The sequence below is a fragment of the Oncorhynchus keta genome, chromosome 31 (genome assembly GCF_023373465.1).
Source record: "Oncorhynchus keta strain PuntledgeMale-10-30-2019 chromosome 31, Oket_V2, whole genome shotgun sequence".
NCBI lineage: Eukaryota > Metazoa > Chordata > Actinopteri > Salmoniformes > Salmonidae > Oncorhynchus > Oncorhynchus keta.
In genome coordinates this window covers 5,732,431-5,751,562 of record NC_068451.1, presented here as the reverse complement: position 1 = coordinate 5,751,562, position 19,132 = coordinate 5,732,431, and the positions used below count along the sequence as shown (strand labels likewise).

At 43.4% G+C, this 19,132-nt stretch overlaps 2 protein-coding genes across 4 annotated transcripts in view; one reads left to right on the top strand and one right to left on the bottom strand.

Moving 5' to 3' along the window:
* Positions 1-19,132, top strand: part of LOC118364270 (endoribonuclease ZC3H12A-like) — a 43,512-nt gene that overhangs the window by 21,565 nt on the left and 2,815 nt on the right. The gene's annotated exons all lie outside the window — the stretch shown is intronic.
* On the bottom strand, positions 2,872-17,727 carry LOC118364268 (centrosome-associated protein 350-like). Of its 3 annotated transcripts, none has more exons than XM_035745670.2 (8): positions 17,326-17,727; positions 15,815-15,925; positions 15,531-15,618; positions 15,175-15,341; positions 7,812-7,932; positions 7,234-7,381; positions 6,193-6,432; positions 2,872-3,266 (listed from the first exon to the last, which is right to left on the bottom strand). In XM_035745670.2, exons 2-8 carry the CDS (start codon positions 15,887-15,889, stop codon positions 3,209-3,211), a joined length of 897 nt encoding a protein of 298 aa, XP_035601563.1. In that variant the 5' UTR covers positions 15,890-15,925; positions 17,326-17,727; the 3' UTR covers positions 2,872-3,208. The 3 variants fall into 3 exon arrangements, with proteins under 3 accessions (XP_035601563.1, XP_035601562.1, XP_035601564.1); XM_035745669.1 differs by having other exon boundaries at positions 17,197-17,335; XM_035745671.1 differs by lacking the exons at positions 15,815-15,925; positions 17,326-17,727 and adding an exon at positions 17,197-17,319.

The window sequence follows — 19,132 nt, the reverse complement described above, 5'->3', positions numbered from 1 at the left end:
CATCATGGCTTTAGCAGCTTCTTATAGGCTAATTGACATCATTTGAGTCAATTGGAGGTGTACGTGTGGATGTATTTCAAGGCCTACCTTCAAACTCAGTGCCTCTTTGCTTGACATCATGGGAAAATCATAAGAAATCAGCCAAGACCTCACAAAATACATTTTAGACCTCCACAAGTCTGGTTCATCCTTGGGAGCAATTTCCAAACGCCTGAAGGTACCACGTTCATCTGTACAAACATTAGTAGGCAAGTATAAACACTATGGGACCACGCAGCCGTCATAGCACTCAGGAAGGCGATGTGTCCTGTCTCCTAGAGATTAACGTAATTTGGTGCGAAAAGTGCAAATTAATCCCAGAACAACAGCAAAGGACCTTGTGAAGATGCTGGAGAAAATCGGTACAAAAGTATCTATATCCACAGTAAAACGAGTCCTATATCGACATAACCTGAAAGGCCGCTCAGCAAGGTAGAAGCCACAGCTCCAAAACCACCAGAAGTCCCCACAAGAATAGTAAACAAACAAAAATGTGACCAACAGGGGACATTTTGTTGGTCCCTTCAGGGTCAAAGACTATTTGTATGAGGTTAAGGGTTAAGGTTAGAATTAGTGTTAGAGTTGGGGTCTAGGGTTAGGGTTACATATCATGAAATATATTGTGGCAAAAATAACAGGCAGTAGCATACAAATAGTGAAATAAAACTTGATTAAATGAACATTAAATTAACTTAAAAGCCTTTAATGTATTTATCTTTTTAATACAGTCATCTCATTTGAAGCATCGTTATAATCTCCGCTTGTTAGTAACGATTACAAAGAAATTCAAAACTTTTAATTGTAGGAATCACATTCGTTTTGAAGTTATTGGCGGTCACAGAAAGACAGATTAACATCTGGATTTAGTTTTTTAGCGTAGATCTGTGAATACAGTGACGCAGAAGGGCAAAAAAGCCTCTGAAGGTGCACTTAGAACAGCTAAGTGTGGTCTGAGGCCATCATTAAATAACAATTGTTTTTAAGAGCAGGTTTGGAAATTATGGTTTTGGGAAACAGCTCGTAGATTTAACGATGCTCCTACAGAGGTTCTAAAGATGAACAGATAAGTACTGATAAGGTACGGTGTGACTCATTAAAGATAGTTCATAAATAGTTGCACAACCAAGTTGCAGGAAATGAGGATAACTATTTTTCATAACGATGCTCTGCTTGAGGAAATGGATAGGATTTATTTCGCTATGATCAATCATTCATCCAAATACAACCCAAGATTGGAGTAATTTGTACACACTATGCACATTTTGAAAAATATATATATTTTATTTTACCAGGTTCTCGTTTGCAGCAACAACCTGGGGAAGAGTTGCAGGGAAGAAGGGTTGAATGAGTTAATTGGAAGCTGGGTATGAATAGATGGAGCATTATGCATAGTATACCACATAACTTAGTTCTGAGACACTTCTTTATAGTCCCATGTGTAAACACTTCATGGGAACTCTGTTTGGAGATCCCTATTATCAAACATTTGTACAATAACCAATAATCCAGTAATAACAACAGCTTGATGAAACTCATCTTGGTCATTCAATAAGTCCTCACATTGACATCAGCATTAAAGGGATAGTTCACAAAAATAAACTAAAACTTCAACCAAAAAGTAAATTATCCCTTTAAGGAGAGTGCTTGGATTTCTCCAGAATCTATGTATGTTATGACACCTCATGAGTGTGAGCTTTTATTTTGGAGTCCTGAATTAGAAATGCAAATCACATGATACAGCAGTTTTGACAGTATCATAAATCATGATTTTTAATATAAGAGTATAAATCTCTCATTGTACAGCATTCACAGGTCAACTGATACCCATTATGTCTGGCGAAAACCAAACAATGCATTCCACAGGAAGAACCTTATACTAACGGTCAAGCATGGTGGTGGTAGTGTGATGGTTTGGGGATGCTTTGCTGCCTCAGGACCTGGACGACTTGCCTTAATAGAAGGAACCATGAATGCTGCTCTGTATCAAAGAATTCTACAGGTAAATGTCAGTCCATCCGTCTGTGAGCTGAAGCTGAAGTGCAGCCGGGTTATGCAGCAAGACAATGATCCAAAACACACAATCAAGTCAACATGAAAATGGCTAAAAAGCAACACATTTGACATTTTGGAATGGCGTAGTCGAAGTCCAGACCTAATCCCAATTGAGACGTTGTGATAGGACTTGAAATGAGCAGTTAATGCTTGAAAACCCACAAATTTCGCTGAGTTAAAGCAGTTCTGCAGGCAAGAGTGGGCCAAAATTCCTCCACAGCGATGTGAGAGACTGATCAACAACCACAGGAAGCATTTGGTCGCAGTCATTGCAGCTAAAGGTGGCACAACCAGTTATTGAGTGAAATTACTTTTTCACACAGGGGAATTGGGTGTTCCATAATTACTCAAATAAGTATACCTTTTTTTCTGTTATTTGTAAACTCAGGTTCCCTTTAACATTAGCTTTTGGTTGAAGATCTGATAATATGCAAAAACAGATCAAAAAGGGGGCAAAGTCTTTTTCACAGCACTGTATGTTCTAGTAGTCATTGAGAGACTAAATGTGCATTGCATATCCATAATACCACATGTTTCTATCGACCATGTCATGAACAAGATGTACTGTATAGTGTACTTTAATCGAAATGCATAATAAGCTATTACTATTCGAGGCTACAAGAGTGTTATAATAATAATATATGCCATTTAGCTGACGCTTTTATCCAAAGCGACTTACAGTCATGTGTGCATACATTCTACGTATGGGTGGTCCCGGGAATCGAACCCACTACCCTGGCGTTACAAGCGCCATGCTCTACCAACTGAGCCACAGAAGGACTCAACACAAAGAAAACGGTGTTAGTGCTCATCCCACATATACCATTGTATACATGTACAGTATATACTACTGTATATAGTATTTCTTATCATTTTGTTCTCTTTTTCTTTAGCCAATGTTGGTCTTTAATACAGAGCCAATATTGACAATTCTATCATCTTTGAAGCATGTTGTCTTCACTATCATTCTACAATGTAGAAAATAGTAAAAATAAATAAAAACACTTGAATGAGTAGGTGTCCTAAAACTTTCTTTCAGAGACCATTCGTGATTGATGCCAAAGATTTCAAATGATTCATCCAGATGTGACCCTCCACCATAGAGACTGTGATGTCATCACTCCCAGGCCATCAACAGCTTGGTGAATGGCACAAAGGCACCGTGGCCAGCCTCGCTGCAAGGGAAGGGAAACAGACAGTCACCACATGGCAGTTAGATTTCAGTACCTTGGAATAAAAACTAGGCAGACCATTGGGTAATACAACACAGTGTTATAAAAATATCCCTACAAAATATCACTTTCCCGATAAAGAAAATAAATACACTACATGACCAAAACTATGTGGACACCTGCTCGTTGAACATCTCATTCCTAAATCATGGGCATTAGTATGGAGTGGTCCCCCCATGTGCTGCTATAACAGCCTCCACTCTTCTGGGAAGGCTTTTCATGTTGGAACATTGCTATAGGGACTTGCTTCCATTCAGCCATGAGCATTAGTGAGGTTGGGCACTGATGTTGGGTGATTAGGCCTGGCTCGCAGTCGGCATTCCAATTCATCTCAAAGGTGTTCGATGTGGTTGAGGTCAGGGCTCTGTGCAGGCCAGTCAAGTTCTTCCACACAGATCTCAACAAACCATTTATGTATGGATCTCGATTTTTGCACAGGGGCATTGTCATGCTGAAACAAGAAAGGGCCTTCCCCAAACTGTTGCCACAAACTACAGAATCGTTTAGAATGTCATTGTATGATGTAGCGTTATGTTTTCCATTCACTGGAACTAAAGTGCCTAGACCGAGCCATTAAAAACAGCCCCAGACCATTATTCCTCCTCCAACAAACTTTACATTTGGCACTATGCATTGCGGCAGGTAGCGTTGTTCTGGAATCCACCAGTGTGATCAATCACTCCAGAGAATGCATTTCCACTGCTACAGAGTCCAATGGCAGTGAGCTTTACACCACTCCAGCCGATGCATGGTATTGCGCAGTTCCCAATGAACAGTTGCTTCCAATGGCAGTTTGGAACTCGGTAGTGAGTATTGCATCCGAAGACAGGCGATTCTTAGACGCTACGTGCTTCAGCACTCGGCGGTCCCGTTCTGTGAGCTTGTGTGGGTTACCACTTGGCGGCTGAGCCGTTGTTGCTCCCTAGACGTTTCCACCAGGGAAGCTTTAGCAGGGCAGAAATTTGACGAACTATCTTGTTGGAAGGTGGCATCCTATAACATTGCCATGTTGAAAGTCACTAAGCTCTTCAGTAAGGCCGTTCCACTGCCAATGTTTGTCTATGGAGATTGCATTGATGTGTGCTCACTTTTATTTTCCTCTCAGTGGTTGAAATTGCTGAATCCACTAATTTGAAGGGCTGTCCACATACGTTTGCATATATAGTGTACTTTTATCAAAATGCATAATAAGCCATTACTATTTGATGCTACAAGACTGTTATTGTATTTCAGAACACAAAGAAAACTGTGTTAGTGCTCATCCCACATATACCATTGTATGCATGTACAGTGTATATACTACTGTCAATAGCATTTCATATCATTTCGTTCTCCTCTTTTGACAAACACGTGCTACTCATGTTTGATTTCAGGTTGATATTTGCATATTAAGTCAACCAATGACAATGTCAGCAGCACAAGTTGAAGTGTGTCTTGAGCACGGAACCATATTTGCTATATATATTTTTTTTAACAAAATACAAACAAGTCGATAATGACAGTGACAAGACAACCATAAAAATGAAGGACGATGTACAATACATGACGATACTCAAACCGACAAACACACGATACAACACATTTGGACAAGAAAGTTATCAGCAATGCCATGGTGTAGTAGCCTAATACAAAAATAAACAAGGGAAAAAATGTGTTTTCTTACACTCTATTGCATATGGATCATTTGACCCTTATGGTAGCATATGTTCATTTTAATGTATATTGTTCAATAACAATGTTGTGGACTTTCTCAAATAAATATTGCCAGGCTACCCAAATAATATAATATTGCAGACACATTTATCCAAAGCAACTTACAGACATGTGTGCATTCATTTTATGTGTGGGTGGCCCCGGGAATTGCTAATTAATTGTTTAAACAGGTTGGGTGTTAGAGATGTAGAACTTTGTGTTTTGAATATTAATATTTTACCTAGCAGAAGTATTGTGTCATTAATTGAGGGGATATGGACATTGAGGTCACCCAAGATGATGAGTTGGGGGTTAATACGTAGTTTGATGGAGTGATGGGAAAGCATTTTCTTTGTTGACAGCTAAAAAGAATCACACACAGCAGAGCGAGAGAGAAAATATCTGCACATATGTGATGTTGTACACAATTTTCGGCGACCACTTTTTGCTTGTGAGCACTACTTTCAGAACTACTGGCTAAAAATAATTCAAAAGTACCAGAGAATACCTAACTGAAAGGCTCTTGAGTATCTATTGGTGTTTTGTATGTGACATTAAGGACTTGCTTCCATGGTATTGGGTTTTCAAAGACATCTTCCCAATACATTTGACATTTGTTTGGAATTGCAGAAAGGTGATGGAAATTCAAAATGAGTTGATTTTAGATTTTTGTGTCCATTTTTTGTTTTTTTTATAGTAGGATTGCGTACAGTTAAATTATGCCTTACTTTCTTCATCTTAGCCTTAAGGGGATATAGGAGACATATACATGTGATTTGTACAAACATCCCCATAGGCTCTAAACACCGTTCCAAAATCAAACAACTTTCCATCTTTCCACGTCCACAATGTCATTTATAAAATAAATATATTTTTCAGTAACCAATTGTTTCAAGTTCATAATTGTTACTTGTGTGTGTGAGGGGCCTGGAGGCCCTACTACTGTAAGCAACAGGATTCAGTGGATAACCTATTTAAAGTAAATAAACCCTTCAGTTATAACTAAAAGCACTGTTGAACCTTTTCCTGTCACCTCTAAAAAATAGAGATATATTTATATTCCACAGTAGAACTCTAGCAATTCTACCCATGTAAAAATGCAAGGATGAAACATCCCTTACTCACAGAATAACCCATTTAAGACTACAAATTCATAGTAAATAAAGAGAGCACTTACCACTCAAAGTAGCACTGTCCCCTGTGTGTGCCATCTTGCTGCCCGTGTTCAAGTGATTCCAGCTCCACTCCCATATGGAAGTCTGGCTCCCCGTCCAGGTGGCCCAGGTAACGAATCGTGCCTGTGCTGATCCGTCCCGAGGGCAGCAGGACTCGAACCCGGTGTCCCGTCTGCAGGTCTAGGGGGGAGTGAGGCACAAAGACCCGGTGTGGACCGATGTAGCTCCTCCAGGAGCTCCCACTGGTGGGATGGAAGGTTTGCTCTTTTTAGATGGCTTAAAATGAATAGGATTTCAAGGGACATTACTCTCTAAAATCAAAGTTTTCAGATCAGACCTGGGTTCAAATACTATTTAGGGTTTTTTCAATTACTTTCAAAGACATTTTTCTTTTGAATAATATACAGGCAGTGTATTTTTAAATACAAATATTTAAATATTCCATGCATTTGAACCCAGGTCTGTTTGGTCCTAGGGGTGTTTGAAATTATGTATTTGGAAACAAATATTAGAGAATTGTTTGAAATCGTAGGCTATTTATAGGATTATTTAAAAAATAATACTTTCAAATACTTCAAAGTGGTTGATTTTAGACACATTATTTTAAAATACTCAAATAAATAAAATAAATATTTAAATTACAAATAGTTAACCACGCATGTATTTTAACCCAGGTCTGTTTGGCTATGTTTACACAGGCAGCCCAATTCTGATCTTTGTTTCACTAATTTGTATTTTTATCTATCAGATCAGTTCTGAAAAAGATCTCATGTGATTGGTCAAAATACCAATTAGTGGAAAAAATATCAGAATTTGGCTGCCTGTGTAGACACAGCCTTACAGACCTCAAAAGTAGTCATTGTTTGTGTAGATACAGCTACATGCCTCAACTCCAAATTAATGGAAAAGGTAAGCACTGCAAATCTGGAAAGTACATGCTGCATTCCATGGACCAATTTTAGGTCTGAAAACAAGTGCCAAACATTTTTAGGTGTAATGGCCTTTTGACACAGCTGGGAGCAGGTGAAGAGAAATGGCTCTACCTGGTGGCTGTAGACAGAGCAGAAATTGGTCTGGAGCCAAATGCTGAGTTCAATGAGACCTGGCTGCCAGACAAGCTGCTTTGGCATGTGTCGCCTGTTGATGACATCGCCTCAGACCCTCTGCTTTGGTTGTAATGGCTCAAGCTGCCTGTTAATTTAAGTCATGGATAAGATTATTATTTCCTATTCAAAACACAGGTATTAAAGGGAGATTACACTTCAGAATAAACATTTGTCCGATGTTTTCAGACCTCAAAACTAGTCCAATGGTAAGATGAATACATGTTCCAAGACTTTGAGTGTGAAGATCTAGGTATATGCCTTAACCACAAATGAATGGAAAAGATAAGCACCAAATAAAATCTGGAAAGAGGAAAACGCTTATCTTTTCCATTAATTTGGGATTAAAGCATATAGCTTGATCTACGCAACAAATGGCCTGTGACGTGGACCTATCTGAACATTAGTCTACTTTTGAGGTATGGAAACATCTGACTAACTTATGCTGGAGTGCAATGTCCCTTTAAATCCCATATGATGAATACAGCAAATCAAGTACTGTTGATCATGTGATTTACTTGAGCTGTCCTGGTCCTTTCCATCGTAAGGATGTCTGTTCTTCACCTCTGAATCGCCAAGGTCCTCGAAGCTGCCCACCTGAAGTAGACTTCCAGACCTGGCTACAGTCTCAGAGATCAGCTGATGAAAATAAAACAACGTTGTCATCAAGTTATTATTATGACTAAATGATGAAACACAGACACACATACTCATACAGGCGCGCAAAAACACACACACACAGACACACTTTACTTTACGTTAGTCCATCGTATGCGAATTTGACTTCCACTTCTGAGTTAACAGTGAATTCGGTGAGTCCAATCCGAGATCCACAAATTTTATTGCAGGTGGGGAATATGCAGTCTGTTTGGCATACGTTTGGCATATGCAGGCATGGTAGTATGTCTCCTGAGCTGTTTTTGCTGGTTCTTTGTGCTCCTCTCCTCCCACCTCTGTACACCGCTCTGGCAGAGCTGCCACCAGGTGAAACGGTCAGCAGTAGCATCCTCCAGGTCTATGGATTTTATGTTGCACTTCTTCAGCAACATTTTCAGCTGGTCCTGATGGGGCTTCATCTGCTCCCCTTGCAGACCGCCGGTCAATATGTAGCTGGCCATACAGGATCTTCCGCTGCAAATGCTCCTGAGACATTCTAATGACATGCCCAAGCCAGCGCAGTTGTTGTTGGGTGACCATGGCCTCCATACTCTTGCAGTTGGTCTTAGCAAGTATTTCTGTACGGGGGAAACACTTCGCACCAGGTGATTCTCATGATGCACTGCAGGCATCTTATGTGGAATCGCTCGAGCTGCTTGTGGTGGCGACTGTAAGTAACCAAGGATTCACAGCTGTAAAGAAGTGTGGTGATGCAGACGGCTTGATAGACGGCAACTTTGATGTGGAGGTGGAGACCCCTGTTTTGGAAGACCCTGCGTCTGTGTTTCCCGAAGCCAGATGATGCTTGCTTGATCCTGTTTTGGATTTTGAGGTCGATGCTGCTGTCCTTCCTGAGGATGCTGCCCTGGTATTTAAAGGACACATGGTGGGTGGAGAGCTGGATCTCCACTGGAAGACCACCTCTGTCTTAATGGTGTTGATAGACAGTCCCATCCTGCTATAGACCCTCACAGCTGCTACAAGGACGGACTGGAGGTCTTCTGGAGTGTGGGCCACAAGAGCACCATCATTAACATACTGCAGCTCAAGAACCTGCTCCATCAAAACCTTGGTGGTTGCTTGGAGCCTCCGGATGTTTATGATGTTATGTTGAGCCTCCAATATTTATGCTGCAGTAGTTTATGTGTCGGGGGGCTAGGGTCAGTCTGTTATATCTGGAGTATTTCTCCTGTCTTATCCAGTGTCCTGTGTGAATTGAAGTATGCTCTCTCTAATTCTCTCTTTCTTTCTCTCTCTCTACCGGTCCCAGACCTGATGTTTTCAACTCTCTAGAGACAGCAGGAGCAGTAGAGATACTCTGAATGATCGGCCATGAAAAGCCAACTGACATTTACTCCTGACCTGGTGCTGACCTGTTGCACCCTCGACAACCACTGTGATTATTATTATTTGACCCTGCTGGTCATCTATGAACATTTGAACATCTTGGCCATGTTCTGTTATAATCTCCACCCGGCACAGCCAGAAGAGGACTGGCCGCCCCTCATAGTCTGGTTCCTCTCTAGATTTCTTCCTAGGTTCTGGCCTTTCTAGGGAGTTTTTCCTAGCCACTATGCTTCTACACCTGCAATACTTGCTGTTTGGGTTTTAGGCTGGGTTTCTGTACAGCACTTTGAGATATCAGCTGATGTAAGAAAGGCTTTATAAATACATTTGATTTGATTTGATGTTGAATAGGTTTCCATCCAGCCTGAAGTCCACAGCAACCGCGCTGCTGTCCTCAAACTCCTTGTGGAGAAGCTGGGTGACACATAGGAGGAAGATGTTAAAGAGTACATTTACATTACATTTAAGTCATTTAGCAGACGCTCTTATCCAGAGCTTACTTACAAATTGGTGCATACACCTTATGACAACCAGTGGAACAGCCACTTGCATCTAAATCTTGTTGGGGGTATTCCTTGAAGAGGTGGGGTTTCAGGTGTCTCCGGAAGGTGGTGATTGACTCCGCTGTCCTGGCGTCGTGAGGGAGTGTGTTCCACCATTGGGGGCCAGAGCAGCGAACAGTTTTGACTGGGCTGAGCGGGAACTGTACTTCCTCAGTGGTAGGGAGGCGAGCAGGCCAGAGGTGGATGAACGCAGTGCCCTTGTTTGGGTGTAGGGCCTGATCAGAGCCTGGAGGTACTGAGGTGCCGTTCCCCTCACAGCTCCGTGGCGAGCACCATGGTCTTGTAGCGGATGCGAGCCAACTGGAAGCCAGTGGAGAGAGCGGAGGAGCGGGGTGACGTGAGAGAACTTGGGAAGGTTGAACACCAGACGGGCTGCGGCGTTCTGGATGAGTTGTAGGGGTTTAATGGCACAGGCAGGGAGCCCAGCCAACAGCGAGTTGCAGTAATCAAGACGGGAGATGACAAGTGCCTGGATTAGGACCTGCGCCGCTTCCTGTGTGAGGCAGGGTCGTACTCTGCGGATGTTGTAGAGCATGAACCTACAGGAACGGGACACCGCCTTGATGTTAGTTGAGAACGTCAGGGTGTTGTCCAGGATCACGCCAAGGTTCTTAGCGCTCTGGGAGGAGGACACAATGGAGTTGTCAACCGTGATGGCGAGATCATGGAACGGGCAGTCCTTCCCCGGGAGGAAGAGGAGCTCCGTCTTGCTGAGGTTCAGCTTGAGGTGGTGATCCGTCATCCACACTGATATGTCTGCCAGACATGCAGAGATGCGATTCGCCACCTGGTCATCAGAAGGGGGAAAGGAGAAGATTAATTGTGTGTCGTCTGCATAGCAATGATAGGAGAGACCATGTGAGGTTATGACAGAGCCAAGTGACTTGGTGTATAGCGAGAATAAGAGAGGGCCTAGAACAGAGCCCTGGGGACACCAGTGGTGAGAGCGCGTGGTGAGGAGACAGATTCTCGCCACGCCACCTGGTAGGAGCGACCTGTCAGGTAGGACGCAACCAAGCGTGGGCCGCGCCGGAGATGCCCAACTCGGAGAGGGTGGAGAGGAGGATCTGATGGTTCACAGTATCGAAGGCAGCCGATAGGTCTAGAAGGATGAGAGCAGAGGAGAGAGAGTTAGCTTTAGCAGTGCGGAGCGCCTCCGTGATACAGAGAAGAGCAGTCTCAGTTGAATGACTAGTCTTGAAACCTGACTGATTTGGATCAAGAAGGTCATTCTGAGAGAGATAGCGGTAGAGCTGGCCAAGGACGGCACGCTCAAGAGTTTTGGAGAGAAAAGAGAGAAGGGATACTGGTCTGTAGTTGTTGACATCGGAGGGATCGAGTGTAGGTTTTTTCAGAAGGGTGCAACTCTCGCTCTCTTGAAGACGGGAGGGACGTAGCCAGCGGTCAGGGATGAGTTGATGAGCGAGGTGAGGTAAGGGAGAAGGTCTCCGGAAATGGTCTGTAGAAGAGAGGAGGGGATAGGGTCAAGCGGGCAGGTTGTTGGGCGGCCGGCCGTCACAAGACGCAGATTTCATCTGGAGAGAGAGGGGAGAAAGAGGTCAGAGCATAGGGTAGGGCAGTGTGAGCAGAACCAGCGGTGTCGTTTGACTTAGCAAACGAGGATCGGATGTCATCGACCTTCTTTTCAAAATGGTTGACGAAGTCATCTGCAGAGAGGGAGGAGGGGGGGGGGATTCAGGAGGGAGGAGAAGGTGGCAAAGAGCTTCCTAGGGTTAGAGGCAGATGCTTGGAATTTAGAATGGTAGAAAGTGGCTTTAGCAGCAGAGACAGAGGAGGAAAATGTAGAGAGGAGGGAGTGAAAGGATGCCAGGTCCGCAGGGAGGCGAGTTTTCCTCCATTTCCGCTCGGCTGCCCGGAGCCCTGTTCTGTGAGCTCGCAATGAGTCGTCGAGCCACGGAGCGGGAGGGGAGGACCGAGCCGGCCTGGAGGATAGGGGACATAGGGAGTCAAAGGATGCAGTAAGGGAGGAGAGGAGGGTTGAGGAGGCAGAATCAGGAGATAGGTTGGAGAAAGTTTGAGCAGAGGGAAGAGATGATAGGATGGAAGAGGAGAGAGTAGCGGGGGAGAGAGAGCGAAGGTTGGGACGGCGCGATACCATCCGAGTAGGGGCAGTGTGGGAAGTGTTGGATGAGAGCGAGAGGGAAAAGGATACAAGGTAGTGGTCGGAGACTTGGAGGGGAGTTGCAATGAGGTTAGTGGAAGAACAGCATCTAGTAAAGATGAGGTCAAGCGTATTGCCTGCCTTGTGAGTAGGGGGAAGGTGAGAGGGTGAGGTCAAAAGAGGAGAGGAGTGGAAAGAAGGAGGCAGAGAGGAATGAGTCAAAGGTAGACGTGGGGAGGTTAAAGTCGCCCAGAACTGTGAGAGGTGAGCCGTCCTCAGGAAAGGAGCTTATCAAGGCATCAAGCTCATTGATGAACTCTCCGAGGGAACCTGGAGGGCGATAAATGATAAGGATGTTAAGCTTGAAAAGGGCTGGTAACTGTGACAGCATGGAATTCAAAGGAGGCAATAGACAGATGGGTAAGGGGAGAAAGAGAGAAAGACCACTTGGGAGAGATGAGGATCCCGGTGCCACCACCCCGCTGACCAGAAGCTCTCGGGGTGTGCGAGAACACGTGGGCGGACGAGGAGAGAGCAGTAGGAGTAGCAGTGTTATCTGTGGTGATCCATGTTTCCGTCAGTGCCAAGAAGTCAAGGGACTGGAGGGAGGCATAGGCTGAGATGAACTCTGCCTTGTTGGCCGCAGATCGGCAGTTCCAGAGGCTACCGGAGACCTGGAACTCCACGTGGGTCGTACGCGCTGGGACCACCAGGTTAGGGTGGTCGCGGCCACGCGGTGTGGAGCGTTTGTATGGTCTGTGCAGAGAGGAGAGAACAGGGATAGACAGACACATAGTTGACAGGCTACAGAAAAAGGCTACGCTAATGTAAGGAAATTGGAATGACAAGTGGACTACACGTCTCGAATGTTCAGAAAGTTAATGGTTACGTAGCAAGAATCTTATTGACTAAAATGATTAAAATGATACAGTACTGCTGAAGTAGGCTAGCTGGCAGTAGCTGCGTTGTTGGCACTACACTAATCAAGTCGTTCCGTTGAGTGTAATAATTTCTACAGTGCTGCTATTCGGGGGCTAGCTGGCTAGCTAGCAGTGTTGTTTACGTTACGTTGAGTTAAAAGAACGACAATAGCTGGCTAGCTAACCTAGGAAATCGGTCTAGACTACACAATTATCTTTGAAACAAAGACGGCTATGTAGCTAGCTACGATCAAACAAATCAAACCGTTGTACTGTAATGAAATGAAAATGTGATACTCCCTGACCGGTGATTGAATTCGAATCAGTAGACGTGTGGTGACGTTGGCTAGCTGTTAGCTGTTGGCTAGCTAGCAGAGTCTCCTACGTTAAGGACGACAAATAGCTGGCTAGCGAACCTCAGTGAATTAAGATAATCACTCCAAGGCTACACACACTAAACTACACAATTATCTTGGAAACAAAGACAGCTATGTAGCTAGCTAACACTGAACTAATCAAGTCGTACAGTTGAGTGAATAGCACTACAGTGATGCTAATCTGTGTGCGTTAGCTAACGTTGCTAGCTCCTGGGCGAATAGCAGTGAAGGCTACGTTAGGGCGACGAAATACGAAATACATAATTATGCAATTATCTCTGATACAAGGACGGCTATGTAGCTAGCTAAGAAGAATGGCTAAGATTATGTAGCTAGCTAACAGTAAACTAATCAAGTCGTACAGTTGAGTGAATAGCACTACAGTGATGCTAATCTGTGTGCGTTAGCTAGTGTGCGTTAGCTAGCGTTAGCTAGCTCCTGGGCGAATAGCAGTGAAGGCTACGTTAGGGCGACGAAATACGATAATTATGCAATTATCTCTGATACAAGGACGGCTATGTAGCTAGCTAAGAAGAATTGCCAGCACACACCCCTGCCTCACACCGATGCTTACTCAAAAGGGCACTGACTCCTGCCCTCCTATGGCAACCTAAGACATCATCCTATCATGGAACTGACAAAGGATGTTGACAAATTTGTCTGGACAGCCAAATTTTAGTAGAATGCCCCATAGTAGTTCCCTGCTCACAGTGTCGAAGGCCCTGAAGAGGTCGACAAGGGCCATGAAAAGGTCCTGATGTTTTTCACGGCACTTCTCCTGGAGTTGCCGTGCCGTGAAAATCATGTCGACCGCACTCCTGTTCTTTCTGAAGCTGCATTGTGACTCTGGCAGCAGTTCCTCTGTGATGTTGTTCATCAGCCTGTGCAGCATCACCTTGGCCAGGACCATGCCGGTAACAGCCAGAAGGGATATCCCTCGGCTTGTCCCTTAACTTGTCACCCTTGTTCTTATAGATGGTGACAATGTTTGCATCCCACCACTGTTGGGGGACAATCTCCCGGTCCCAACCTCAGTGATGTACTGGTGGAGCGTTCTGGTGCAGAGTAACCACCCTTCTTAAGTAGCTCTGCTGGGATTCTGTCAGTGACAGGAGCCTTGTTGTTCTGGAGGGAACGGAGAGCTAATAACACCTTTTGGATGGTTGGTGATTGGTTGACGTATTGAATGAGTGGACGGACAGGCAGTTCTCCCAGGATGCAGTGGTCTGTAGGAGATCATCAGGATCTGGTTTTGGTCCTTCAAGAGAGTCAGACCATCAGCTGTTTCAGGGGGGTGATGGAGCGACTTCGAGGGACATAGAGATAGCTTTAGGTGAGAAATTGTGCATGTTGTTTTTGTCGGCATAAATTTGGATTTCCTGTGCCTTAATCGTCTACCATTCATTCTGTAGAGCACTCAAGGTCGTTTGTACTTCCTTGAGTGATGCACGCCATTGCTTGCGGAGGGTAGCACATGTGGGGCTGTTGAGAGTAGCCCTGTGTGCTTTGTGCATAATGTCCAGTAAGGTTGATGTGGTCTCAGAGTTCTCACCGAACCAGTCCTGATGTTTCCTACCTCTGTAGCCAATGGCGTGGGCTGCTGCCTGATAGAACACTGAGCTAATAGATGCCCACTTCTGGTCCCTGGGTCCTCTGCGCTCAGAAGAGGCTCAGTCTCCCTCAGCCTTTCAGCGATAGAGCGACAGAACTCTTCCCTTACTGTAGCTTTCTCAAGCTTGGTACACACACACACACACAGACACACACACACACACACACACACACACACACACACACACACACACACACACACACACACACACACACACACACACACACACACACACACACACACACACACACACACACACACACACACACACACACACACACACCTGATAACGGAGGTCCTGTTGTTTCCTCTGCGTTTCCACAAACTTCCTCTCCCATGTAGCCCTCTCAAAGGTAATCTGGGTCTTGAGGGCCTGGATCTCCCTCTCAGCTTTGGACAGTCTCCTCTGCATGGCACTGCTACAATGACTTCCTGGTATTTCCGCAGAGGCTGAAAATCCATCATCCAACACATACAGAGACCAGAATTAGAGCATGCTATTCTATTATATTCTACAACACACATAGATGAGATAATTAGAGTAATCCTTTAGAACACCAATCCTATGCCAGTCTGTATCACAGTAGTCTACATTTTGTTCTGTTTTCATTATTTACTGAGGACAACCCTCATCGTTACCTGTTTTTTGTTTCATGTGATGGTTGTGATCCTTTCCTGTTCTGTGAGGTTCATTGGGCATGTATTTGATTGAGTAGTATGGGCTCACCTGCATCAAAAATCAATGACAGTCAAACAGTATTTCAAGAGCACGAGGGTTGTCAAAGATATAATTGTCAGATAGGACACATAGCCCATGATCCTAGATCAGTTTGTGCTGTATAGTTAACTCCTATGGTCATTGTCATTCTTGGCTAAGAGTTGCACAAACAGATCTGTGACCAGGCTATAGGACACACACTCACCCAGAAGAACCTGCAGGTACATAGCAGACCCTTGAATGTCCATGCAAACACACTCCACAGGACATGCATCACCATGCTGTTGTAGTATCACCTCACATTCTCCTATCCTGCCTGAGAAAAGAAAGCTGTTGTTGAGGTGTGCCCATAGGACATTATTTTACTGTGTCTCTCAAACCTTTTTGTGTGTCTCTATCTCTATTGTGGGTTCCATAAGTACATAAATGTTAATATACTGACTGGTTTATGCTATAGAGTGGACAGTGTTGTCCCCAGTGACACCAGTTTGATTATTTAATGGTTCGTGTTTGAGATTTCAACCCAGCATTTAGAATGTGAGGCTCCGAGACTTATGATACAGCAGTACTATTTAATAATAGAAGTTCTCTATTGAGTTGTTGGTGACATGTGTGTACGGCGTGTTCATAATTCCATGAAATATAAAATCAAGCCTGGTCCCTGATCTGTTTGCGCTGTCTTACCAACTCCTACTGGCTTTTTTTTGGTGTAATGACGATATAAACAGCACAAACAGATCTGGGACCAGGCTATATGCTATCGACACTGCATCCACAATTCTACCACCTCCATTCGGATGATGTCTCTGTAATACAGCTAATTCTGGAGATTCGTTCACTGAGAGCTTCAACAAACCATTACAAACAAACATATAATAGCACGAACAAACATGTAATAGCACGAGCAAACATGTAATAGCACGAGCAAACATGTAATAGCACGAGCAAACATGTAATAGCACGAGCAAACATGTAATAGCACGAGCAAACATGTAATAGCACGAGCAAACATGTAATAGCACGAGCAAACATGTAATAGCACGAGCAAACATGTAATAGCACGAGCAAACATGTAATAGCACGAGCAAACATGTAATAGCACGAGCAAACATGTAATAGCACGAGCAAACATGTAATAGCACGAGCAAACATGTAATAGCACGAGCAAACATGTAATAGCACGAGCAAACATGTAATAGACGAGCAAACATGTAATAGCACGAGCAAACATGTAATAGCACGAGCAAACATGTAATAGCACGAGCAAACATGTAATGTAATAGCACGAGCAAACATGTAATAGCACGAGCAAACATGTAATAGCACGAGCAAACATGTAATAGCACGAGCAAACATGTAATAGCACAAGGAAACATGTAATAGCACGAGCAAACATGTAATAGCACGAGGAAACATGTAATAGCACGAGCAAACATGTAATAGCACGAGCAAACATGTAATAATAGCACGAGCAAACATGTAGTAGCACGAGCAAACATGTAATAGCACGAGCAAACATGTAATAGCACGAGCAAACATGTAATAGCGCTACCTTCTATACAGACAGATAGGAGGCTAAATACAGACCTTTCCCAACAGCCAGAAGGTGAAGAGAATGAAAGTCAGAATGTCAGAATGAAAATAGCTCTGCTCGTTTCAGGTCAATGCCGTCACACTCCATGGTGAATGCTGGAACACCATGTAGTACCCACTGACCTGTTGCTGTGTCCAGTGCTGTGAGAGCAGTGTCGCTCATGAGTAAATCTTATCTAATCTTCTTAGTCATGCTGTGTCCCGGGCCATGTTCTTCCAGACAGCAGCTTAATTTTGCCTCCCGAGCCTCCTCATAAAAACACAGTAAGGTGGATGGTGTTATTGATGCAGTTTAATGCTGGCCACTGTCAATTCCAATCATTTTACAAACTACTGTAGGCCTATCTTGATGAGCTGGAGGAAAATGAAGTGTCTTCCTTTCAATGGCATATTCGAGTAGACAGTCCTGAATTGTATCTACTGGCTGATATTTTCTGTAATATTTGATAGTCATGCACAACACACTGTATTATATAGGGTTATATCATATTTATGGTATCAATATTCAGACAGCCAAGACATGCTTAGGTTGTCCTAATATGGACACCGTACAAAATAATGACTCAAAGGACAACGGCATGTGTTTGCTTTAAACACAGACATCCTGTCACTTTCAAACACAGCCCTTTGTTTGCATATCATTTTGCATTGAAGGTCTTTGTTTATGCAATAAATAAATGAATGGTCATGGCTCTGAAAGGCCATGCAAAACAAGCTGTTTTCTTTGATTCGACATATTGGCATTTTGCTTACCTTGTGCAGGATATATCTGTTTTCCATCCTAATTTGTTTGCTTCTGAAGAGTGAATGTCATATTGTGGCACTTTTACATGAGCGATTATACCCAATCATAATCAAAAATATTACAATACACACTTTATAGTTTCGGCAACATTCCCATTTTCACTTGACTTTGCAATATGATTGAATCTCAGTTCGATGGTCACATTTTCTATCCGTCAAGGAGAAATTAAAGTGATAGGAATTCTGATATAATGTTCTTCATCCCTACTATCTTTTGTATGTTTTTACACTTCCTCTATATGTACAACACCACTTACACATACAGTATTTACAATACAGTACATTTCATAGGCACGGGATACTGTATACACTGCTGATTTGAATGGCTACTGTGTAACATTAGAAAATAAAATAGACTGTATACTAATTTCACCCATCTGCATTAGAAATTATGCACATTTTGTCCGACAAACATATTGACACTGACCATCATACTTCATTTTTTCACTTTGCTTCACGTTGTCAATGACTGCTAGGAAAACCAGTAAACACAAACATGTAAACTTGTCTCCCTTGAATAGCTCAAACTGGTTTTGCATTGAACAGGTCTCGCCTGGAAAAAGAGATAGGTCACAGGTCATTACCGTTACTAATGGTGTAGCCAAATTATTGCTGGGTTGCTGTTGTGGAGAAATATTATTTAGTGACGGATAACACCGCTTTCCGAGTGGTGACTGGTTTTACCTGTTTCATACGCATTCATTACCTGAACATTATTTACAATAAATCCCCATTGAAATAATTAAATCATGCTTTCATTACTCGGAACAAGATATGTATTTACAAGTGGCCTGTAAATTCAGCCCATATCAACTTTCATCACTCGTCATACGATGGTGCATCGAGCATGACAGCATTATTTTCTCCTGGTTTCCTGTTCCTCTCTCTATTGTGGAGAAGAATTGTCTGGTTTCAAAGTAAAACACAGCATTCAAATGAAATGTGAGCCTGTAGGTATTATCTGGGAGGGTGACTGTTTTGTTTTTGAATGGTCATATAATTGTAACTCTCACACACTCACCACTAAGGTATAATGTATGCAGGTCATATAGAGTAACTGCAAGGAAGGTAGGCCAGTTGTTCTCACCTGGCCTACCTGGTTAAATAAAGGTGAAATAGTGGCCTC